We start from the raw sequence: 25440 nt of genomic DNA, 5'->3' as shown, positions 1-25440 counted from the left end.
CTGGATCATATCGAGCAAAAGCAAGTCAAATGAAAAGTGTAAGACGGACGGCAAACATTGGATGCAGCTGTCCTTAATTGCCATTCATATTAAACTATTTTTTTATTATAAAGCTTTGAAACTGATTTTGTAAGCAAAACGTATTCCAAGCTTTTACAAGAATCCATTGTAAGTGAATAAGTCAGGTTCAAGATCGCAAAACTAATAAAATCACTCGCCTGTTGAGAGAATAGGGAGACATAAAAATTGGATCTAACGGAATTCGAACTCACAACCTCTGGAACACCACGCAGCGTTAAAATATGACCAACCTTGAAAAAGCCTTAACGCACCGAAATAAAAGTAGATTGCATCAAGCACAAGGGTGCCGCGGAGAATTGCACGATCGTACGTCACCAAAAAAAGAGAATCATTCATAAAAAACATCTTACAGCTTCGCAAAGAAACGATTGCAACATGATTCAACGAATAAAACACGAAAGGTCGTAAAAACGAGCGAACAGCGAGAGAGTGCAAATGGGCAAAAAACAAAGCGGGCGACTAGAAAAGAACGGTCGGGAACGCGGTGTGACCTTAGAACAGGGGTTCTTAAACTGGGTTCCGTGAATTAGTTTTATGGGGTCCATGAAGGCATAATTAAAATATTAGCGTATATTTAAGAAGTAATCAATTTTTCAAAGAAAACAGTTTAATTAAAAATAAAACGTTTTTTTACTCAATGTAATAAGACTTCATTTCACTTTCAAATTTTTTGGACCGAAATCAACAGATTTATGAAGTCAATTTGTATTGTGACGTCAAATTATGTCGTCCTCTCTAAAATTTTCTTGCCTACTGCGGTGCACGCGAAGCAAAAAAATAGGGGTTCGCGGTAAAACCAAGTCTAAGAACCCCTGCCTTAGAACCTGTACGCGCGTGCGTGTATGTGTCGTCATAAAGCAGGTGAAGAAAAAGCCAGACGTCGTTAAGTAACTCAATCAAAATGATCGCTTCGTTCCGATTATTCAAAGTGCTTCACAATCACGTTTGGTCACAATAGGAACAAACCTGGTAGCCAATAGACAAAAAATACTAGATGTTTGTTCACAGCTTTTTGCAAACACTTTGAAACAAGTGTCAGGGATATTGGGCCCCGGAAGGCCTATTTGGTTTTCGTGCAATGTTTGTGGAATGCTTCGTCAAAATTAAGCAGCAATTAATAGTTCTAAGCAGTTAAGATAGGTCAGCACTTGGTAATATGGCATATATTCGGAATAACGCGTCTACAAAAAGCTTATAAAAAACTAGAACAGGGTTTCTCAACAGGGGCCATTTGTCCGTGAGCAATATTTTTTTTTTAGGGGGAGCCATATTTACCGTAATGGATACCAATATATTTGGGTACACTATGCACGGATCTGTAATGTAGCTTAATAATGAATGGCCAAGTCAAACAGGTAAAGTACATCATCTTGATTATTCAGCCCTTTCGATACGAGCTTGTATCATCTTCAATTAATGTCAAGCACATATTATTTAAGCAATTTGCTGTTATAACTAAAAGTGTTTTTATTGTGACTTTAAGGCCTTTTTATGTTACGTTCGGTGACGCATTTTTGGGAAACTTTACCCGAGTGGCATACATTGCAGAGAGCGTATCGTAAAAGGACATCCCTAAAATAAGGTTGAAAACCACTGGGGCTAAAGTACGAGTATGACCACTACACCGGATGTTGTCCCTCAACCTCTACTGCTAATGAACACGTGGCCGTGAAGATACAGCTTCTACTATTGTCAAGTGTGAAGATACAGCTCGTTCGACTTTTGCGGGGCTCGCTGATGACGTGGCGGGCGCTGATTGGCTGCTCACTCCGAGTTGTAGAAGTGCTGCGCTGTGGCGCCGTTGGTGAGCGGGGTCTCCTCAACGTCGCCCCTAGTGGCAAAAAAATAATATATTTAAAATATGAAATATTTACAAAAAAAGCTGTTAGAAGAATGGTTGACCATTAAGATGTTAATCGCCTCTATTGAAAGATGTAAAAAATGGGTAGTTTTAAAGCTATTGGCTCATCTAGTTTGATATATTTGGTGCTTTTATCCACAAAATTCCATCCATATGTTTCTGTCCGCATTTCAATCACTTTTATTGTCCGCACTTTTTAACACTAACAAGTATATCTAAGTGTATAGCGCAGTGATTCCCAAACTTTTTTTCTCGCGTACCATTTTGAGCTTTTGCACAGTATTCACGTACCACCTAAGTTACAACTGACTAGAATATCTCAAACTATAACTATTTTAGCAAATAGATAAGAAAATGAGTATGTGGCTGTATTAAAGTTTAACAAATGTCATGAAGACATAAAAGCCATAAATTATACAAAATACAGCAAATAGTTTTAATGCGATGGATGTTAGAGCCAGCGCACCTCCGTGTAATAGAGCAAACAGGTGTAATTGGAACTGAGATTCTCACAAAGACGTTTAAACAACCGAGTATTAAGGGCAGATGTTTTGACGAAAATTACTAGTTTGATCACTCGGTTAAAGCATGATAACATATTTTATACAAACACACATTGTGAAAGAGCTTCTCCATTGTGTTCAATAGCTATAAACCCGTACTTTATGTGACCCTGTTCCTAAATTTTTAACAAAATTTAGTTCTCTCGCTATTCCTCTATTTTAGAAGAAATTATAGTAGTTCAATAATAATATGATTTAAATACCAATATACAGAGGACAATACTACACTGTTGCTATCAGTTGGATTCATTATTAGTACATTACATACATATTAAACCCAGGGTTGCCAGATGGAAAAAATAAAAAAAGCCAAACTCACCTCAAAAAAAAGCCAAAAAAAGCCAAAACTACTACAAACTCTAACAAGCCTATGTTTTTCCTTAAATTAATAAAAATACAATAAATTATCATGCTTGTACATTGAATTTCTCGTTTTGTGCCAATTTTTTGGCGCATTTTGTAAAATTTTATTGGTATTTTATCTCTTTTTGTACATTTTTTTGTGGCAATTTTTCTCTTGTTGTGATAGTTTGATCTCTTCTTAACATAAAACTCATGAAATTTTGGAATTAAACAAAAAAAAGCCTGAAAAAGCCAAATTTCATTTGGATTTTTTTTTAAAAGAAAAAATCCCAAGAGGTTCAAAAAAATCCTAAATTTTCAAATTTGGCTTTAAAAAATCCAAACTGGCAACCCTGATTAAACCAGCTAACAATTAGCGTTTTATTATCTCGAACAGATAAGTGTTACGTCATAAATGTACAAAACCAAATTACTAAAACGACATGACAAATTACCCAATCTAAAAGTTTTAAAAGTTGAAGGTTTTCGCAAATTTACGTGTATGCTAAAGTTAGTCGCGTACCACCTGAAAGACTCTCGCGTACCACTGGTGGTACGCGTACCACAGTTTGGGAACCACTGGTATAGCGGATCAAACCTAGGGTATACAAAGGGTACACAGATACGATAAGCTTAGTGAATGTCAAAACTGCAACATAGTATTTTTTTCATCCTGATTTTCTGAATGCTATAAGGAAGGCCACGCATCATGACCTATGTGATATCACTCTGTATTTTGAGGCAAGATAAAATAACCACTTTCCCAAAGAACTAATTATTAGTTTTTTTCATTCTAGGGTATAAGTCAAAAGTTGTGAAAGGTGTATTACAAAGTTAAAGAGCACTGTAATGGCCAGGTATTCATAAAACACCGCATTGTACTCACCCGTATAAAGTGTCTTCGTCCGAATCGTTCAATAAAGTGAATCCTGTGTCGGCCCGGAATATTGGCTCTGGAGAGGAAAAAATTAGAATTATGCCGGTCGCATATCGGTCGTTATGTATTTTTTAAAGTTTTATCTTAGCCAAGCAAATCCATCGCGTGAAATTGCAGGCCTTTCACCGAGTAACAACACCAGATGGCGATGAATTGTCAGTACCTTTATATAACAACAAGACCTAGGTTTGGGGGTCTCCAATTAACACCATGAGTAGTTTGCCAGTCGAACAAAGGTGTTGGGTACATGTTTGACCAAAAAAATACGTTTTTATTGACTTTAATAAATGAAAAAGTGACTAGGGACACTTCTTAGTACAAAAATTGAAATTAACTTGGACTCAAAAGCTCGCAACAACAGTTTAGCCAAACAAAATTTGAGAAGCTAAAGTTATAGTATCGTAGTAAGAATTAAATTCCGAACATTGATAGTGGATATGTTAAAAAAATATTTACCATTATATGTAATAAAAAGTGCTACTTATTGCAATACGGTAAAGTATCTCTTTAAAGTTTTTTTACGGTTAACGTTTTCTGTCGTTTGACAAATTATTGTCATAATAACAAAATTTATTTTTTTTGCATTGTTTTTTCTTGTAAACACAAAAATCTGTTGCCAACCACATGTGACCTGCTGGTGAAGAATTGGAGACCCCTGCCTTGGCCTTCGACCTATTGTAACTCTGATGCACCGTGAACACCCACTATTTTTATCGTGAAAACACTAGAACTCACAAGAGGAAGAAGCGACTCCCGTGTACCATCTAGCGGTAAATGGTGAAACAAAATTTATGAAAGCTACATTATTAAACTGTTTAAAGCCAAACATGAATAATGTACTTGTCTTCTAACATAATATTTTAACAAATTTGAATTCAATATAGAAAGGCCCAAAATTTGTCTTACGTTATTAATTATATTATTAATTTGACTGCGTCATAAACTTATGTTCAGATGTTTCGGTCAAAAAGTTTAAACTGTTTAACGATTTTTTCATGAGACATAAAATGGTCGTTTATAATTTTCTGGTGAGATAAATCATAATACATCATGCCTGCAAAGTTTTAAAAATTTACAAGGTATTTTACATAACCACTTTTCGCGATGCAATACGGCAGTGCTATACAAAGCCAGTTCCGAAAGACTAAAAGCCAATAACAGTGTTTTTAAAAAGACGATAAGCAGATTAGAATCGAAAGGATAACAAAAAATGAATTATTAAACATACCCGGCCCGGAGTTTGCAGACGGCGAATACACAAACGCCATCGTGTAAGTGTAGAAGTTGAGCAGCCCGTAGAAGCAAACGAACTCCGCAGGTAAGGAGGGGGTTAAGAAAAGTGAACAATCGTCAACTAGATACCAAGAATTTCAGCTATGTTTTGTACATCAACGCAGACATTTATTTTTAAAAGATAAATTTAGCAAAAATTATAGTAGTTTAACAAATGAAGGTGTCTCAACGCTACAGCAACTTTGTCCTAATAACCCGGAAGGTTGGCCTTTTAACATTCTAATTTCACCTGAATTGCTAGTTTGAGCGTAGAAATAACGTATTTTGGTATCTGATCGAATCGCGATGCTTTTTCGGTATCGGAAAAAAATATCAATTATCGGACATTTCTAAGGCGAAGCCTTGCCGGATAGTAAGCCGAAACGTTGGTTAAAGAAATATATGCCAGAGGAACCTATTTTAAATATTTATAAGGCTAATGTTTAAAAACAAAAAACATCACACCGTTCATCGACCTCATACAACTCTGCTGGGCACGTTATTATTAGACCGTTATTTTACGAATAAATCGAACTGGATAGATTCTTAGACCGTGTATGTCCAGCGCTGTAAAGTCAGCTGGCATAGTTTGCACCTAACCTTGTTTCGTAACAATTTACTTCGCAAAAAAAATGGAAACAAAAACAACCTTAATATTTGACCCCAATTAATTAACTTCATAAATAAACACGACAGTAATTTGGAGAAAAGAAATCGTTATTTTGCAAATAATCGAATCAGTATATATTTTTAGTCCGCTAATTTTAAGGGATGGTAAAAGTCAGCTGGCATAGTTTGCGCCATTTTTATGATGACAGAAATAAATATTTGAGGTGTTCTAAATCACCAATTTTGTCAGGGCTGGTTGATATATGTTGTCGCGACAGTATAGCTTAAAAATAAATAATATAGTTTGAAAAGGATATAGTTTTTGTATTTTGTTGAGATTTCAGCAACGAAGTTGTCCTGTAAAACCTGGGTGCCGAATCGAAGGACCACAATTGCAAAGCTGAAAGAAAAGACACATACATGTGGTTAAACATCATATAATTTACAAAATGTAAATTAATGGATATTTTTGTAAGCATTTACCTGGGGAACATACGGCCCGCCAAGCAGTTTAATCCGGCCCGCGGCTTATATTCAATAAAATACATAAGCTAAGCGAAAACCAGGGCAAGTTGACAGATCTTGTCAAGACCCCGCCAAATTCGATTTTTAGCCTGTTCTAAATGCTAAAACGGAAATTCTTTTCGAATCTCTTGTGTCTTTCTTGTATGTTTCACGCAATTTTTTTTTTGCATCTTTACAAACAAATAGCGTCCGCTGCTCAATGGCACTCTCTCCAACGAAAGTTTAACAAACTTAGCTTTTATATTAGGCTAAGTTTGTTAAACTTTGTAACACATCGGTAACTTAAAGTTTTAAAAAAGAAGAAAAAACATATAGGTAAGTTTTTCGTACGAAATTTTCACGTATTTTAATCTTAAGTTTTGGGTCAACGCGCCCCACAACTTAATAAACGCTAATATATCAAGCAATATACATTTTTAGTCGGTGCCCAATTCTTCATGTACCATCTAAATCTAAATTAAAGTTTGCATCTTCAAACAAACATAGTCGCAAATTTTTAGCGCTTTGCGCGACGTTTCGTGACCTTCTTTAAATCCGACTTAAATTGCACATTTTCGCACAACTCTAAACGTAATAACAAATTGGTTGATTATGTGTCTTACACCGTCAGAGTATGACGTCATATTGTATGTATTTTAGATCCTATATTTGGCCCGGCCCGCCACAATATTTTAGGTTTCTCATGCGGCTCGCGGCTAAAAATAATTTCCCACCCCTGATTTAGTTGCATACAGGAACATTATATCGACAAAATTGAACTCTGTGCAGTAGTTTAAATTAGGAAACCGACACTATTAAGGTAACGCAATAGTGTAATAATTTGAATCCATGGTTAAAAAACATCCATTGAAAAACATAAAAAACATTAAAACACCGAAACATAATTTTAAATTACTTTAATTTTATTATGAATCATCACTTATTAGTTATACATAAATTTGTTCATCTAAAGCGGATATTACTAAAATGGGAAAACCTACGAACATCAAAAATAAGGACAGCACGATTTGTAAGCACAAGGTGTCAAAGCTGTTTCAGGAAATTTTGGTGCTCTGAAGTTCGATAAAGATTTTTTAAAATGGATTGATGTTGCAAGTTTATAGGATAGCAACATACAGTAATTTGGATATTGCTATTAATTAAAGTTATAATCAAAAATGCAATTTTTGTGATTAAATTTACTATTTTTAAATTCCAGCCAACTTGAGAAAATGTCCTTGAGTTAAAAGATACTATTGCAAATAAGATATTGTTAGGATATTCTGCGCCAATAACCTTTACAATTCTCACCTAACCGAGATGACGCAAGCGGACAAGCCGGTGAGAAACTTGAGCCTGAGATTGTTGTAAGGATTAGAGTGGAGTTCTGTACAAGCTCTCACAAGCAGAAAGGCAAGGTAGAGAAGATAGAAGCCTCCAACGACGAAAAAGAAGACCTTCATGCCCTGCAGAACACCAATGAATGTTGTAATGTTTATTGCTAGCAGTTCGCATGAAATGAAAGCAGGGCTGCGGAGTCGGACCCGGCCTAAAGATTCAATGGAGTCGGAATCGGGAGAAGGATGAACAAAAATCCGAACCCGATTAATCCGAACATTTCTGCAATCAATTTTTTATACTTTTTTTGAGGGGTGTTAAACCTGCGGCTCTCGTGGCGACGTCAAAACTTTTTAAAACAAAAACAAAACAAAAAATTGTTTTGCGCGTTGATTTCAAATAAAGCTGTCGCAGTTTTAGGTTTTGTTGCAGATGTTAACAAGTTTTGTTTGAGAACTAAAACTAAAGACACTTTTTAACGTCATTACTGTGTGATTCCAAAGCCCCGGGTGCAAAATAAGCACATTCACAAAAAATATAAAGCTTTCAACGAATGTGTCCACCCACAAGGCTCTTATGTGACACAACATTCATGTTCAACCAATAACAGACCCACCTTAATCACAAAAATGAGTAAACCATGTATAGACATTGTTGTGTGTGATTCGGAAATAAGGAAGACTTTTTTACCTAAAACAACTATTTAAAAAATATTTCATAAAATTCGTATTCAGATCCATCTCCCTGAATAGATATAATTGAACGGTTTATTGATTCAGAACCTTTATGGCCTTTGTGAAATTTATGGCATAGGGCAGTGGCATTTTCATGTAACATTGATATGACGACACTGATCAATAAAATTGGCTTCAATATCTGACAAATAATACAGAAATTTTTTCAATTGAACAATAAATATCAAGGACATTTTTCGGTATTTGCCTACAAATTTAACACTTGCAGATTACTGCTATTAATACCTGCATTGACACTCCATTTGCAAATATGACAAGCTGAATTACAATTTACTTACCACAAAGTTCTTAATGTCTACTCTGGTTTGGTATGTGGGGTCCAACAGCTCATTGTACCTGAAAAACGAGTCAGTTAAAGATCATACGTTTACAAATCTAAGTCTTAATATCATTAACATTTAAATGGTAAGTAATAACTTTCTCCATATAAAATGTAAACTTAACACTCATAATTGTTAACCTATATTAGTAACATCACTTCAGCTAAGCTATATAAATACACCTCTCATTAAAAAAGGGAAACAAGCCGTGGAAAAAAACTGAATTTGTTTTATTGAAATGCAGGATCGAAAAAGAAATTTAAAACCTTTAAAAAGTTTGCAACATTTTAAAAAAGAGGACAACAGTAACGCTTTTGGTCAAGCAAACATAAAATCACCTAATGGTAAAGAGATACTTATATACTTTATAAAAATAAAATAAACACAAATATCGACTGTTGTGCTTGACTAGCCCTTTATCGAAGAATTAACTATCCCGTGACTTGAAAGTTACAGACAATAGGTGCACCTAACTACTTACTGTTGCCATGATCCCAGTGTGATGGCTGCTAGCCAGAGCAGGCCACAGATCACCACTTTGGGAAGGTAAAAGGAAATAAACGGTCGTTTCTCGGAAGATTCGCGGATGCCGTGATATACGCACAGCCAGAAGAGAAGCAGCATACAGAGGAATGTGGCCTAAACATATGTAAAAAACCTTTTAATTAAACGAAGGGCTTAATTTTCCCAGCCAATGAAAAAATGTAAAATATAAAAAAATGTATGGGAATTATAAACCATTTAACTACTCAAATTGATGTAGTAAAGTTTTCAGCATGAATTTTCGGGATGGATTTAAATGCAGAAGCAATAACAAAAGAAGAAACTTAAGTAGGCGAGGTGTTCAAATAAATAAATATGTTTTAACACTTGCATAATGCCACCTACTTTGTTTTTGTCGTGTTTTTTGAATTATTTTTTCAACAATAGGTTTGTTGTGCTGATGTAATTAAACTTCTACCGCATACAGAATTCAATCAGCAAAAAAATGGACAACACATTAATAAATAATTTTACCTGAAAGACAGCATCCAACATTCCTGGAACCCAACTCTTCACAAGGAAGCTTAATGGAAAGATGGGATCTAAAAAGAATTAAATTTGTTATAGATATATTAATATTGCACTGAATATGTGATAATAGAAATCAGATCTGTTAATTGTGTCTGAACTGAATTGCTAGCTGTGCTAGAGTATTATGAACAGATATGTTAATAATTAGTAGTATAATGTTTGAATATTAGCAAATAAAAATCTTGTTTTACTATTCTTACCATCATATAGAAGGAGAAGTGGAAGCAAAATTGACATCCATTTTTGTTCTATCGTCCAATTCCTTATATGGTATTTCCTCAGCGTGTGTGCAAACATGCACTAAAAAAAGCAAGACATATCAATTATATGCGTATTCAAAATAGGATTAAAACAGACAAATAATTTAAACGTAAAAAAAATACAAAACTGTTAAACAAGTAGGAAGTATATGAATAATAAATGTTTAACAATTGAAATTAATCAAACAAAGCTTTATGCATATTGTATAAACGCATATTCATGACACATATATAGGAAATCAAATTTCTCTCATTACTTACTGTCACTAGAAAGGAAATTACCAAAAAGACGAAACGGAACCAAATTTCAACTTGGGTAAAGACTGGGTTGAAAGCTTTAAACTAAAAAGAAATTTAAAATTATATTTTTAGAATAAAAATATAAGCTAAATAAAAATAGTATAATTTATATATATATTCCTTATTTAAAGTAGTCTGCGAATATAGGAAACATTATATTGAAAATGAAAAGTAGTCTTCGACTAAACCTGATTTCGGATGTTGTACCTAAAAAGCGTTTTCAATATATATGCTAATAATGATAATTTGCCAAAAGCACACATTTTTTTAGCAGGCAATTTCTTTAAACTTAAACTTACATCAAACCGAACATTGTCGACAGGATAACTCAAGTTTTCCAACCCTTTAAAGGTGATTTCCAGGTGAAGTTTAGAATATTCGAGGTAGCCTAGGTGAAGAACAACAATCGGTTCACACCATCCTGGGCCGAAGCAACTCAAACGTCGCTGGCGACTGTGCTGGGCGAACCCAGTTGACCCTGAGCCGTCGTCATCCACGGCGAACATGTGAACATTCATTTGGAAATCTTGCCAAAACGAAGCACCTAAAAATTGAGGGGATAGGTTTTAAAGGAAAATTTTGCGTTTTTAGGATTTTTTTAACACGTCAAAACTCAAGAAATAACAAAACAAATGCTTTGCTAGTCACAGATTAATGGGCAGCAATATATGTTAACAGTTGTATGCAACTTTGAACAACAGGTATATATACACAAATAATGCTAATACCCAAGCACAAAAAACACCAAACCACCATACAGGCATTAGACCCAGAAAAATTCCCTGCAACACAATAAACAACCTTCCTAAAATATTTTTTTTATACAGAACAAGATTTAGTCATAATGAAAAAATTAAATTAAGATTAAAAAAAGCATAAATTTTTTTTTCAAAAAACATAAAAAAAAATGTTCATTCTATGAAACTCTACAAACATAGAAAACAACAAATTTGTGACATATCAAAGTTAAAATTGGAACAAACTTACCGTTTGGGTTGCGTACATGGATACCTCCTATTAGCCATAATTGCTGATTGAAAGTAGTAAGAGGTGGTGATGTGAATTCAAATGGGCCAACCTATAAAACAAAAGAACACAGTTTCTTAGGTTAAGTAAATATCAAGATTTTGTATTACAATATAAATGAAATAGGATCTGTGTGGATATTACCGTTTTTGATCATAAATTTATTTTAATTTATTCCATGAATACATTCTTTTTGCATTGAACTATAGCTGACCAGAAGTTTACTGCTTAACAAAACTGATTGCATACAAAGCAAAAATGCAAGCCAAAGTTTTTTCATCTCTCCACATTCCATAAAAAAATATAGAAGCGCTTTGTAAAAGTGAGAATGACATATAATTTCATTAAGTTTGTAAAAATGTCTACTACTTGAAGCTTGAATTAAAAAAATGTTAAAGTGGTAAATCATGTTCAGCAGTTAACAAACACATTTGTTGTCGACTAACAATTTGAAAAGTTGTGTAGACAGTGATAAAAAACATGACTTACTGCTAGTGACTTTGGCTCTGAATCAAAGTAAGTTGAATTTATACTTGTTGTAGTAATTATTGATGGCCCTGAATCATAAAATATGGATTTAAACTTGTTGAAAAACTAAAACAAAACAATCACTGCGAGAGAAAATAAAGATAGAAATATAAAGTACCTGCAAGACCAATTAAAACAGTTAGAAGAAAACTTGATATAAAACAAAGAAAAACAAGAACGAACTGACGCTTCGATAGAGAGTAGAGGCGCATTTGAATTGATCTGAAAAAAAAATAAAACTTGATAATATCATACAATTGCAGTATCCAAAAACCAGCTGAAACACCAACTTCCTAATTACTAAATACCTCTCCATTGCCTAAAAAGTACACCTGGTTGAAAGTAACAAATAAACAGCAGCCGTTGATTAAATCTACTGTGCTAAGAAGTTTAAACTATGGTTTAAAATAACCAGTGCTTGATAGCAACAGACAGTTGGTATACTGTTCATTCTATGAATGGGAAGTCTACATGAGGAAAGGCTGTAAGTGATATCCTGTGCAACACCATTGATTGATTGGTCTTTTATATTTTTCAAAGAATTTTTTCAGTGATGAGTTGCAATATTGAAAAACAAACATTATTGTATTTGGTAGCAATATAGTATTTTTTAACTTTTAGTGATAGTAATTAATAACAGTTGCAAACCTTTATTTTGCGATACCATAATTTCAAATTGAATAATTTATAAAGTTATTGATTTGATTTTTTCAATACTTTCTGCTTTCGAAAGGAAAGCAGTCAGAACAAATAAAGGTAAAATTTTTTCAGGACTAAATCTAGTAAATAGTTAGGTATTTTAGAAACCATTTGTAAATGATGTATATAATATCCAATATTGCAATTTGGGTGCTGGTCTAGAATCCTACCATATTTTCATCTGAGGATTATATTGCCAACATTGTTTTGGTTAGAGTGCAAGTTAGCGTTTGGGTTCGGGTGGGTTAAGTACTATAGTTATAATTATATTTATTACTTCATAATTATTCGTTCTTTGCAATTTCATTTTTGACAACACGTAATGCTACTTAAAAAAAAGTGGTAGGATTCCGGACCAGCGCCGCAATTAGGCATATTGTACTCACACAATTCGGTTGTGCAAATACAATGCTGCATTAATTGTTTTTTGTTTATTATAAAACTGGAGTTGACATAAAAGTTAATAAGGTAACTTACACGTCATCCATCGACAATAAGTTGTATTATTGCGCAATTTTATCTGCCGTTAACTTGGGAACCGTTTGTGTCTAATTGTCGTAGATTAAATATAAAATAAGGAAGAAACAGCAATATTACAGGACATATTGATTTCAAAACGCAACTTTTCAATCGTATGCTTGTTCTTGTTTATCATTTCGCGTTCTTCTGATTTTAATAACCACTCATGCGGAACTACAAATAAACGCTTAAATTTGCTGGACAAATATATTAGAAATCGATTTCGATAAGATACGAATGCTGTGCTTCGAATGCTGTGCTTTCTTAAATGGATTACTAACGGTTTATTGATTACCAGGGTGTGAATTAATGGGTCAAACGCTTATCGAACCTATATCTATCAACAAAAACGTATTTTAGCTTTAAAACTAAAATGAACACTAATTTTATGCCGAGTTATTACCAGTTAAGCACATAAGAATGATTCACAGAGTTGTAATGTTTGGTTGACATATTAACAAATGGTTTAGGTAACGGTAATTGTTGAATTATTTTTTTTAAGAGTGTTCATTAACTCGCTTCTACAAAACATTATAATGGATTTCTTTCTGACCTGAGCCACGATCCCTTTGGATAAGCTATATCAAATGAAAAGATATCAAATAATAAACTCAATATACTCCCTAATCTACTTAACTGCATAAAAATAGGTTTTAACAGAAAAATATATACCACAGCTACTTTATGTAACCCATCAACAAATAATATACTTTAACAACATAAAATTGCAGTTTTTACCTTCCTTTCGGTTTTTCCCCCAATCTGTCAGCAATGACACAATCGGGCACTACGTAATCGTCAAACTCCTGCATGAAGTGTTTGCAAACGGTGATCTTATCCTGAACAGTTGTACGAAACTCCACCATCCTTTCGAAAAGCGTCGGCTGTCTCGTGAAGATGTCATCTTCCAGGTCATATTGTCCATCGCGAATAAATATTGTCATACTTTAAATCAGTGGTTCTCAGCCTTTTATGATTTACGGCACCACTCAAAAATATTAAATAGATTTTCGGCACCCTGACTGGAATTTTCGTTGAGTATTTCACTGCACGGTCTCTATAAACGGAACTGTAACAACACAATCAACTTAAAACATGTAGGAAACTGTCATTTGATCTATGGTATCTAATTGTACACCAATATGATAGTATCAAGAATCTTACTAATTAAGCGAAAATCAGTTTCTTAAAAATTTCCGAATACCTATCGGCGCCATTGAGCATTTGAAATGGCACACCAGGGCGACGCGACACCCCCGTTTAAAACTACTGCTTTAAATGCTCCAACAAACCACTGCTGGACTTGTGCCTATTACAAAGAAAAATTCGTAATCTGGGAAAAATCTCAGCCACGACAAGTTCATCAATGTAGATGGGAAGATTTATTCAGTACAACATTGCTGCCAGTCTATCGCAATTTGAATCGGCCACTGCTTTTATCTTCAACCAGAATCACAAAACCTAATTAGCGGCGACCGCGCCGCTTCGAAATGTGTTTCAATTCCCTTCTTTCCCTGTGACTACTTGCCCTCATTACGAGCTTGCCAACAGCAGCAAGCGATATGTTACTACATCTGCTGTTTACGTGTGTGTACAAGACGTCACAGTGCTCGGCGAGCGACAGCTTTTTTTCTTGAATATTGCTGTATCGATCTGGCCGATCGTTCGCGCTTCGTGAACGGAATCAATTATTTATGCGAGGCGCAAAAGCGATTTTGCCGCTTTATCATTTCCGAAGACCGATTTAAGCTTGGACCGGCAGATCGGCCGCTGATACGGGCAATTGTTGTTCGGCGAAGGCAAAATATTTGTAATCACGGCGAAATACACGTGCTCACCTCTTTGTTGATTTTCACACATGGTTCCCTCATCTTTAAGGACTATATAGTTTATTTGTTGATTATAGTTTTATGTGCAAAAATTAAGAAATCACCCAATTTAAAAAAAAGCTTAATGGAAAAACAATTTATCAACCCCAGACATTTGTCCGAAAGACTTAAGTCAAGTCAAGTCATTTAGCGCAAAATACTTCAGTCAAGTAAGTCATTTGAAAGTGCGCTAAAGTCATTACAATACTGCTTTAATGTGAGTTAATCGTGTTGATTTACATTGGCCAAGTGGCATTTTAAATTGTAAAGCCGAATTGCTGGGTAAAATAGGTGCATTGTAAAATAAAGGATAACTTATAGGCTATTGTCTTTAATAGCTTTGTAAACGATATTTTGTTTTATACCACGATATGGCAATTTCAAAGTAGGACTTTTAATAATCATATTTAATGAAGTTACACGTCTGTAGTTGGGCTTTCGAAAACACGAAAAACGAAGATATTGTGTTTCTGTAAAACGATCATGAAGTATGCACTTTTGGATGATCGCACGAAATAATCACACAATACAACTCAGTACAAAATTGATATTTCACTTTAACGACACATAAAGTTATGTCATATGTTTAATTTATGAAGCTGTCTTAGCTCATGTTGTTAAACACGCAGTGGACTGTAAACGCACCGATGTCAGTGGATATCAGACAAGAAAATAACACGCAAATTTGTCGGTAAAAGCATATCAAAGGAGTTGAATTCTGTCTTACTGCAGTTATGCGGATAAAGCTCGGAATTATACAGAGTTAATCTACTTTAGGTGTTATTATAAGCCCCACTAACTCTTTAATTGTTCATCACTGCGCCCCTCACAAAGCAATTAAATCTGCATGAATTAGAAAAGCTTTGTATGTTCAATAATTTTTTTTTGCAATACCTTTGTTTTAATTGATATTGTTTACTGTTTTGATAACTTTACTTCTTTAGCACGCTCGATTTAAATTAAATGTGTAGGCCTACTTTAGTGGGGCCTACTAGTCTAACGCAGACACCTAGCCTATAGATATTTTATTTTTATTTTTATTTCTCTGTTAAGAATACTACATCTTTCTTGCTAGCAATCTGCGTTGAAATGCTTACTATTACTTGAAACGTAAACCGCGTACATCATCAGGTCTTGTTGTCCAGAGCGTTGTTGCACCCCAAAATAGCGCAATCTGAAATATTCGACCCTTGGCACGACATGCGAGTAGCACTTAGCAACATGACAAGCGTATAATTTATTTTGTGAATTAAGTTCTTTAATTGGTATTGTAAAACTAACTAACATTTTAGCGTTGTGCTGTTATATTGTACTTTACCACCAAAACAATTCATTACAATGGATTAATTATAATATTTAATTTATTCTAGAAGGAATGCTGTAATATGTTTTTTTCATTTTAATGCGCTACAGACCGCGGCGAGGAAAGGATATAAGAACTACAACCGCTGCTCAAGTTAAATTTTGGGCTGCCACTGATATCATAGTATTCTATGCTGATTACACCAGTGCTGTACAAATACCGACAGCAAAATCAGTCTTTAAATCACAATATTTTGCCTTAAATTTGCCGAGCGTTTTGCTTCCTTTCTATGATATTAAAAGGTGTTTAGTATTTTCAACCTGTGTTTTTTCGAATTTCTTTCGTCCACAAAACTGCTGCCTTTTTAAATTACAGATTTAACATGGCGGCCAATTTTCTATGGTTTCACCTAAAAACATATAAACAGTTAACAATAGTTAGGCGACAATGCAAACTAGAACTATAAGGTGGGAGAAATGTCGTCGTAATAATAAGTTTTTGCACTGGTTTTCGTGACATACATTTTTATATGTTATTTAATCCTGTGCATATTTAAAAGTTAATTTCCAGACACTTTTGTTGCGTATAAGTTGCAGAATGACAAGCACTGAAGACGAAATTCGCCGCTTGAGTTGAGGTTTTGTTTAGCTTACATCTGAAATGTTTACCAGTGGTGGAATGTACACTTACACGTCCCAGACTTTTTCAAAAAGGCTATAGTTCATCAAATAAAATGGTCTTTTGCATAAAAGTGTTTAAAAACCTGTATATTTTTTATTTAAAACTAAAAACTAAAATCCGTTTACAAAAGTACATGGGATGCCCACACTACGTTTTTCTTAATATTACGCACTTTGTGTAACCATAGAATACTAATAATTAGTATTCTATGGTGTAATTGTAAAACGTGGCGGCGCACTCTGGCCAGCGCAATTTTTTTGTGCCAGTATTTGTCCTAAACTTCATGCAAGTTTTTATTACACAAGCATTTTAGTTGTATTACCAAATCATTTAACAATGATTGTTTTTGCTGGCCTACGGCGCACCTGGCAACTTTCCATATAGCACGGAAACGCTGTTCAAGAGGTCGTGGGGTAAATCATTAAAACTTTACACTACTCGGGAAGTTACGATAGCCTACTATTCTCCTATTGACTTTTTGATATTAATTTAGGCCAAATGATAAACCCACACCTTTGAGTTAAGAATTTGTTGCAAACAGATCTACAACCTTATTTTTGTACAATTTTTTTTATGTAGAAGGGATTTAGTTTTTGAGAGAATAGTTTTACTAGTTGTTTCGTGAACCCTATAGACGTGTTTTGCGTCTGGGGGTTATGTCTTAGCGTCACCTAGATTACATATAACGTGTTGCCAGCGTTAACGGCAAATCTCCTCGCTCGTAAGCTAAAGCGACACATATTTCAACTTTTCTCGACTGATTATATGCCTCAGGTGTTCGTTAACGAAAAAAAAAGTCTGCATTCTGCGGCAGGTGCACACAGCCAAACCCTATAATTTGTTAGCGCAGTTTGTGTGCACACCGGAGTCGGTAAAACGCACACCTACATTTTGAAAAAGTGTTGAAGTGTGGTACAATTTTGAACCTCAGGTATGTATAGAATCTTGATTGCACACCGGAGAATTTGACGTTGCACAGTTAACATCCAATATCTCGGCGACAACTGTCTTAAAATGCAGACTGGGTAACCAGTAAGTTTTACGTTTGAGAAAAACTATTCAAATCGTAAATTAATTCCAGGCGACAATTTAAAGACGAAGCTGGCAAGCGAAGTTCAATACTATTGCAGTCGCGTCGAGGAGGCAACCCAAGGATGTTTCAAGTCGCAAAAGGTTTGTGTTAAATGAATATGGTGTCAATCATTTAGTTTAACATTTGTGTTGAAGCAAGACTAGCGGCTCTCAAATATCAGGGTGACAGTTTTGGGTGATTTTGAATGGTCGTAAATAGTACCCGAATGCTGCCCTCATCTCGAAATAAAACTGATTAGACAAAATGAAACCCTTTTCTGTGTTTAAATCTTCCATGCAACGAAGAGTTAGATTATTTGTGTAGGTACATTAAGCTGTTATTTTAAATCTGTCCTTTTCTCAGGATACGGAGCTGTCATCTACCAGCCAGGCTAACGAACGGGATTTGTCCAAGATGAGCGGTGCATCCGGCAGTGTAGCGATGTCACCACGGGCACCGTTCCGATGTGACCCTTTCCTAGTCGACGATTTCGAGCTATATCCTCCACTGACAGGGCACTTACCGATAGCCTACAAATCGGAAGACCCTATAGAGGTCCAACTTGACGAGATGGTGTCAAAACTTATGCATTTGGCTCTTGTAATGTGCAACAGAATCGGTTAAACACCACGCTCACACACGTTGCTTCATTGCAAAGTTTTATTGAGTCCAGTGACGTAACTGCTAGACTTGAAGCACAAAATAGGTTGCGTAAATTGAAAAGAACAACCTGTGCGTAAATCGCCGTGACCTGATTTATTAAACCAAAAATACAGAAACCCTAGAACAGTGATTCTTAAACTGTCTCTGCCGGCAACACACCAGTGTCTCGAGAATTTTTAAGTGTGTCGCAATTTTTTTGTAGTTTTGGAAAACTATGTCTATTGCGATACAGCAAACACTATTTGTTAGATAACAGACAGTATATGACAATTGCTTAGCCCTAGTGCCTTCCGGGCAGTCAGGTGAATAATTTTGTTTTGCAGTCATTTTGTTTTATGCGGCCCTTTGTATTTAATTTTCTGGGTGTTTCGCAAGCACAAACAATTTAGAACCACTGCCTTAGGGAGAACAACGACCCCTTTAGAATGTGTTGCGGTGGTATTGGCGGCACAGAACCGGGGTTACAGAATACAGCAAAAAAAAAACAGAAACGAAATTTTGCGGCTCTAGAAAGATCATTTAAAATTACGAAGGGACCGTATAAAAAGAACTAAGCCCGAGTAACTGCCAGCAGATTGTTGGGGGAAAAATAATTGCAAATTACTGTTTAATATTTCGCGCGTGTAGGATCAGACTCAGTAAAACCTAATCGACGTTATCAACCTCTATATTATCGTCTGTGATGCCGTTTTGCGGCGGCAGCGAATGGTTCGTTTTCGCCTTGCAACCGGCATCAGCGTCTGGGTCGTCTTGGTCAGTCGAAAGCGCAACACCGCCGTTAAGATCGGAGGGAGTTAATTTAGGGTTTACCGCGTCCGCAGAGAGCGCCGCCAAATCGTCGGCGTCGTTACCGACCTTGCTATAGTAGGCGAGCATTTCCACCTTATCGCAGAGCTGCTCTTTCACTTTCGCACCACCTATGGGCGCGCTCTCATCGCCCGGCGTCCGTTCCTCCAGCGAGATCTCGACACCATTGTTGTTCGCCGCCGAGTCGCCTTCTGAGTGGGCGTTGGCGCCGCCGTCGACGCACACCTCCTCAGTGACGTAGTCGATAGAGTGTGGTGAGTTGATGGAGATGATGTGCGCCTTGATGTCCGGGTCGTCGTTGAACTCGGCGTCCACCGCCTTCAGGTCGATGCTGGACTCGAACTGGGCACTCGGGCTAGTCCTACCTTGCCACTCGTCATCGCCGGACAAGCGCTCGCTGTCGTTGCGCTGCTTGGAGCCGTCCCACGAGCCGTACGTCCGTTCGAACTCCATGTTCTCCTCGGTCGGCGTTCCCGGCGACTTCAGGTTCGACTGCATCGATTCACTGGTTGGCGTGCCCGGGGATTTGTAGCCCACGTTGGCGACAGCGCTCGAGGAGTTGTCCTTACTCTCGTCGTCCGATAAGATGGACTTATCGTCGGTTGCGCTGTTATTATCGCGGGCAAACGCAATCTCGCGTGTCCTGTCACCACTCTGACCAGAGTCGTTGTCACCCTGTTCAAGCGAAAAGCGGCCTGGAGACATGCGTTCGGGTGAGAGGCTCCGATCGTAGCTCCTTTCACGAAGAATATGATCGTCTTCATCGTCCATCATTTCGATTGGAGAGCGTGTCGACAGTCTGGCCTCGTAGTCTTCCACAATGCGCTGGTACTTTTCAACGTCTTCCTTGGCCTGGAAAAGCTGGCGCTGCAGAACTTGGATGGTGCTCTGCATGCCTTCCACTTCTTCGTCCAGCTGGATCACAAACTCGTTCAGTTCTGTGCAAAGAAACCAGACCGTGTTGTTGCAATAAGGTTTAAGAAAGGATCACCAACCGCTCTTCACATAGCCATTGTGACAAGGAAAAGTGCACAAAAATGTTGAAAACTTGTTGGCCTGGGTGCTTCTAGAAAGTGTTAATTGCACAGAGAACAAAGTTAAACTCTTTATATTGTTTGATCAACCCCTGTTAATAAGTGGGCTTAAAATTTATCTTGCCTTTATTAAAATATTTTTTGGGTCGCTATTTTTAGATGTATGGCATCTTCAGACAATTTTTTAAGAAACTTATATGCCTATGATTCACAATGTCACAACGAATAAAATTTTAGTGTTTTTGTGTTCGATGCATAGTTTTTTGGCCTTTGGACTGCTGTTACATTAAATATGCCGAAAGTGCAAATTGCTCACCATCTTGACTTGCTTTGAGTTCCTCGTTGTACTTTTTTTGTAGGGCAAGTTCAGCTTCGAGCTGAGCTGACTTGCCTTGCGAAAGCTGCTTGCCAAGATCTTGGTTCTCAGCAATCAATGTCCTACAGCGGGCGATCAGCTTCTTGCCATTTTGACTAATAATAAAAAAATGTTGGTGGTGATAGTCTAAACCGGTAAAAATAGTTACAATAGAAGAGAAACAAAAAGTTTACAATCTAGTGCAGTGGTTCTTAAACTTGGGCGCGTCCCCCTGTAGCATAATGGTTGGAGGTTGTAGTAAGACACAATAAGAATTAAAAATGAAGAGCTATTCGAAACATTTAAAACACAAGGTACTTTTGTTTAATGTTTTTACTACATCTTTTTTTAATTAATATGGCAAAAAAAGTGATAAAAGTTATGTCAAATTATTTATGAAAACATGTACAAACTTTTCCTTAAGTATACACCCCAATACACAATCCTTATTTTTTTTATGGTACCTGTCTGGTGTAAATTTCCATGCACTGAGTTCACTCTGAGCTTGTTCAAGTTTGTCTTTGGTCTGTTGCAATTCTTCTCTCATCTTTCCAAAGAGTAGATTAACTCCGGGATCCAGATTGGTTTGGCGCAAGCTTAAAATCGCTGCATCATCTTGATTTTTCTTTAATATACTCAGCTGGGCCTGCAAATTAAAAAATAAATCTTGTATTAAAAACATCCACTTAACTACATTTTCTCAGTTTGTATAGAAAGCACAACTATTCATTCAGTAACATTATCGTAGAGATTACAGATTCTGGAATTTAACACAAAATGAACTGATGCTAAAAGGTACATTGTGCAAAATTAATTCTCTAGTTGGTAAAGGAATGTCACATTCATCCGGTAACCAATAGGTTTTATATAAATTTACATGGTTAAAAAAGTGCCCACTATATTTTTAGTGCAATTAAATGGTTGGTTCAAAAACAGATCAGTGTTTAGCATTTGAAAAATCTGATTTTTCCCCAGATTTGCTTGAAACATGTGCCTTTTTTGATTTTCCCCAGTAAATTCCATCTTAGGCTACTAACTTCAAGTCTGCAAGAAATAAGGAGCTTACAGCATAGTCCTGAACTTCTTGTTCCTTGTGTGCCAGACGCATGACAAGAACATTTTCTCTACGACTTGAATCACTGCTGTGTGACTTTTCCTTATCTTCACTGTCATCTCCTGCAAGTAATCAAAACTTTTTTGGGTGGATGACATAAATTTAACAATCTTTAGCAAATCATTCTGATGTAAAAAAATTCGAAACAATGCTTTGACAAGATTAATAGAGCTCTGAATTTACCTCATTTCAGTGTTTAGTTCGATATGGAGTATAGATTTATCTAAAGATAATAAAAAATGGCACATCAAAGTTTAAGTTGCACAAATCAATGTGCAAGTGTTGGCAACAAATTCTGAATAAAAAAATGGGGGTTATATACATATATGTAGAATTTTGTATATATATATAGGTGTAGAAAACAGTTCTAACAAATTCTAAAAACAATGCGACAAAACATTGTGGCAACACAAATGCATTGCCTGCGGGATACAGGAACGCTACAGCCTACATTTTTACAAGAAATTGTGAATCTGCCACTACGTTATGTGTGGCACAACTCAAAAAAACAAACAGCAGGCATGCTTAAGCTGACATTAACATAACAATACATAAATTAAAACACAGTTCTTATCACTTAAACACTCTGTACGAGTCTTTGCAAAAGTAGGTGTTCATGAATTTATTATACAGTTAATTCCAGTCAAATGTTTCCTCGCACAGTCTCACAAAAAGTTACACAAACTGTTTCCAAAGGTTGCAATGCTGTTGCCGGCGCAAAGTTGCATAAAACACTTGAGTGTATTTTTTAAAGGTAGACTTGTGCTACAGACCTTTCTGTAAATGTAGTTTCTTTTCCAAGGTCTCCACATATTCGTCTTGCTTCTGAATCTTCTTTATCAAGTCTTCCTTGCTCAAATCAGTGAGATCTTTAGACAATGTCTTTATCCGTTTGCTTGGCGGTGGGCTAGTGTCACCCATCTTTCTTGCTTGGCAGCAAAAACAAGTTTGCAGTCCCAAAAAATTCGAGCTATACTTTAATGTGAGGTTCTCTCATAGACAGTAGTTCACCTACAGTGTCTGCTATACAAGTGTAATTGCATATTTTTATTAGGTTTTGATCAACCAAGTCAGGACTTGATGAATGAAGTTAGTGATGCGAAAGCTGGATCGAAAGATGTGATGTTCCCTCGCCGTTAATTAGTTGCTTTGCAACAAAATCCTGTAAACCTCGAATTATTACTGAAATACAACTTTAAGAGGCCTTTGAAAATGAATGTAACAAAAAAACAAATATACAAGTATTATTCGAAAAAAATACTTCATTACAAAACAATTATTAGTATAACAAATTGTCAGTGTAAATAGAGTTTACTTTATTAACCAATCAGTTGCTACTAGATATTTAGCAGCCTGACAGTTTTGTATAACGAAAATAAGACAGCAAGGGCAATAATTCAACACTCCAAGCCATCTTGGCATTCATTTTTGGTGTGTTTGAAGAATGAGAACTTGGGGCTGCAAAAATTCAGCTTTTTTGTCATAAGATGGAATTGAGTTTTGTCCAACTGCATTGTGGCCCATTTCGTCTAAGTTCTTTGGTAGGCAAGGGTTGATGGAAACCTGCCAGTGGAATCTCTGGCGACAAACCGGGTGGTTCATGCATGCTATGTTCATGTAAATTTAAAAAGAAATTACTTATATTTGTCGGGGAAAACGTTCATGGCTGTTTTTACAGACTTTTATTGAATACAACTGGGGTATGTATAATAGCTGTAGATTTAAAGACACACTGCGCAGCTAGAAAAGCATGTTAAAATATTATTAAGTCTATTTAACTTGCTAACTCCAAATTCAATAAAGGAACTTTTACACGCATTGTTGATTTGGAATCACTTAACAAGTTTATTCACATTTCAAAAAATTAACCAATCAAGGAATATTTTAATGGTTTATAAATTCCTTATGATTTTTGTTTTTTTGAATAAATTATAAACAAAACCTTGATTGCACACCTAAGATTTCAACGCAAGTGGCATATAATGCAGACTGATCTAATGTCTCGACATACGGGCCATGTAATATACAGACTGGCCAATAGCATGACAAAGCTTTTTTTTTTTTAAATGCAAACTTAAATGGGTTGGGGAATTAATCACGAAAATAATGCAAAATACCGGAATTTAAACTTAATAATAATACCACGCTCAATACAATGTATAATCAAAGGGTAAGTGGGCGCTGGTCTAGAATCCTACCACAACGCGCATTATTTGGGCTAGGTTGCGGGTTTGCGTTTGGGTTAAGGTGGGTCAAGTATTATTATTAAATAAAGAATATAATAATACTTGACCCACCCACACCCAAACGCTAACCCGCAACCTAACTGAATTTTGTGCGTTGATTTCATAACTGTGGTAAGATTCTAGACCAATCCAATGTATAATCAAAGGGTAAGTGTACCAGAACAATCTGGTGTAATGACACCTTGTATCAAAAAATGCCATTTTAACAGTTTTCGATAACTGTTGTGTTTAATCTACTAGAACAACATCCAAAACACAATGGATAAATGCCATAGCATATACTGAGTAAGCGTATTTTCTCACCATCTTGAACACAAAATATTTCATAATCAGAATACCATTTAGAAATTAAGGAAAATTTAAAACTTTAGAATTGTGACAGATTTGATTAAATTTATTCTGTTTTCAAATAGATTTGTAATCCTAAAATATTTGTGTGGCAAAAGTGCAACTAAATTTGTGTCACAAACTGCAACTAAATTTTCAATATTATGACGCCATTTAGTTGTTCAAAGATTTAAAAAATTCAGAATAAATACGGCTTTAACATTTACTTGCTTTATCGCCAAACAACTCGAATAAAACCTTTAAATCTCACGTATTCAAGTAAAACCTACGAGTTGTTACAGCAGTTGACAAAAAACAATAATATTTACACCCCCTACGCAATGTTTAACTGACATTTTTGCATTTCCTAAAATTGTACAAGATCTACAAATTTTGCCGCATGGTGGAAGTGTTGCCTCCCTGATATGCGCGCGCAACCACGGCTGTTTGACGTCATAATTATACAGTTTCCATGAATTTCTAAAGGCTTTGAAAAGCGTGACTGCTTTAAAAGCAGCAATACCGCAATAATGGGAGCAAATAACTACGCTTTTATTAAAATGGCTTAAGTCACATGGTATGGTATTTTTAGGTTGGTGTTTTAAGACGTTTTTGTAAGTTATCTGTGCCATTTGACCAAGGATTCGGATTTTAACAAGGTTGGGTTTGTATTATTGGGTAAACAGGCGAAAGTGTTTTACCAGGATTTATATTTTTTAATTGGTAAACTGCGAAATCACTTCTGACAAGAACTAAATTACCATATTTACAGGTGTTAGTGTCATCCAGCGCGATGTTTTCTTGTGTTTTTACGGGCTAATATAGATTTGTCTTACTGTATAGCCAACAAACAATCAGGTTTACAAAAGGTATAAAAATTATAATCGTTTTTATGTAATGCTTGCCACTAATGCTTTTGCCAGGGCCAGGTTTTAGTCATCGTCCCTATATACCTAACTCACTCGCACTGTCCTGTATGGTT

The 25440-nt window shown here is 35.8% G+C and overlaps 2 protein-coding genes across 3 annotated transcripts; both read right to left on the bottom strand.

The window, feature by feature from the left end:
- Positions 1-1845: 1845 nt before the first annotated feature.
- LOC146138687 (transmembrane protein 181-like) lies at positions 1846-13932 on the bottom strand. The gene is made up of 15 exons (XM_083393586.1): positions 13727-13932; positions 11889-11992; positions 11732-11799; positions 11204-11294; positions 10516-10760; positions 10178-10258; positions 9857-9956; positions 9600-9667; positions 9064-9221; positions 8541-8598; positions 7481-7635; positions 5983-6065; positions 5013-5102; positions 3734-3800; positions 1846-1912 (listed from the first exon to the last, which is right to left on the bottom strand). The coding sequence occupies exons 1-15, from the start codon at positions 13930-13932 to the stop codon at positions 1846-1848; spliced, it is 1641 nt and encodes a 546-aa protein (XP_083249712.1).
- Positions 13933-19081: 5149 nt separating this feature from the next.
- LOC146138686 (uncharacterized) lies at positions 19082-23249 on the bottom strand. 2 transcript variants are annotated; one of them, XM_083393610.1, is made up of 5 exons: positions 22659-23249; positions 21838-21947; positions 21236-21417; positions 20733-20887; positions 19082-20320 (listed from the first exon to the last, which is right to left on the bottom strand). In XM_083393610.1, exons 1-5 carry the CDS (start codon positions 22804-22806, stop codon positions 19221-19223), a joined length of 1695 nt encoding a protein of 564 aa, XP_083249736.1. In that variant the 5' UTR covers positions 22807-23249; the 3' UTR covers positions 19082-19220. The 2 variants fall into 2 exon arrangements, with proteins under 2 accessions (XP_083249736.1, XP_083249737.1); XM_083393611.1 differs by having other exon boundaries at positions 22069-22798.
- Between the last annotated feature and the right edge of the window lie 2191 nt (positions 23250-25440).

The sequence above is a fragment of the Ascidiella aspersa genome, chromosome 7 (assembly GCF_963924565.1).
Source record: "Ascidiella aspersa chromosome 7, kaAscAspe10.2, whole genome shotgun sequence".
Taxonomy (NCBI): domain Eukaryota; kingdom Metazoa; phylum Chordata; class Ascidiacea; order Phlebobranchia; family Ascidiidae; genus Ascidiella; species Ascidiella aspersa.
The sequence above is the reverse complement of the archived record's forward strand: the minus strand, read 5'-3'. Positions and strand labels throughout refer to the sequence as shown.

Coding starts and splice junctions, on each gene's coding strand:
- LOC146138686 (XM_083393610.1), bottom strand. CDS start 22,806: ATGGGTGACACTAGCCCACCGCCAAGCAAACGGATAAAGACATTGTCT. Junction 21,418..21,837: donor AAGAAGTTCAGGACTATGCT/GTAAGCTCCTTA, acceptor TTTAATTTGCAG/GCCCAGCTGAGTATATTAAA. Junction 20,888..21,235: donor TGGAAATTTACACCAGACAG/GTACCATAAAAA, acceptor TTTTATTATTAG/TCAAAATGGCAAGAAGCTGA.
- LOC146138687 (XM_083393586.1), bottom strand. CDS start 13,932: ATGACAATATTTATTCGCGATGGACAATATGACCTGGAAGATGACATC. Junction 11,295..11,731: donor CAGAGCCAAAGTCACTAGCA/GTAAGTCATGTT, acceptor TTTGTTTTATAG/GTTGGCCCATTTGAATTCAC. Junction 8,599..9,063: donor ACACTGGGATCATGGCAACA/GTAAGTAGTTAG, acceptor CTCGTTTTTCAG/GTACAATGAGCTGTTGGACC.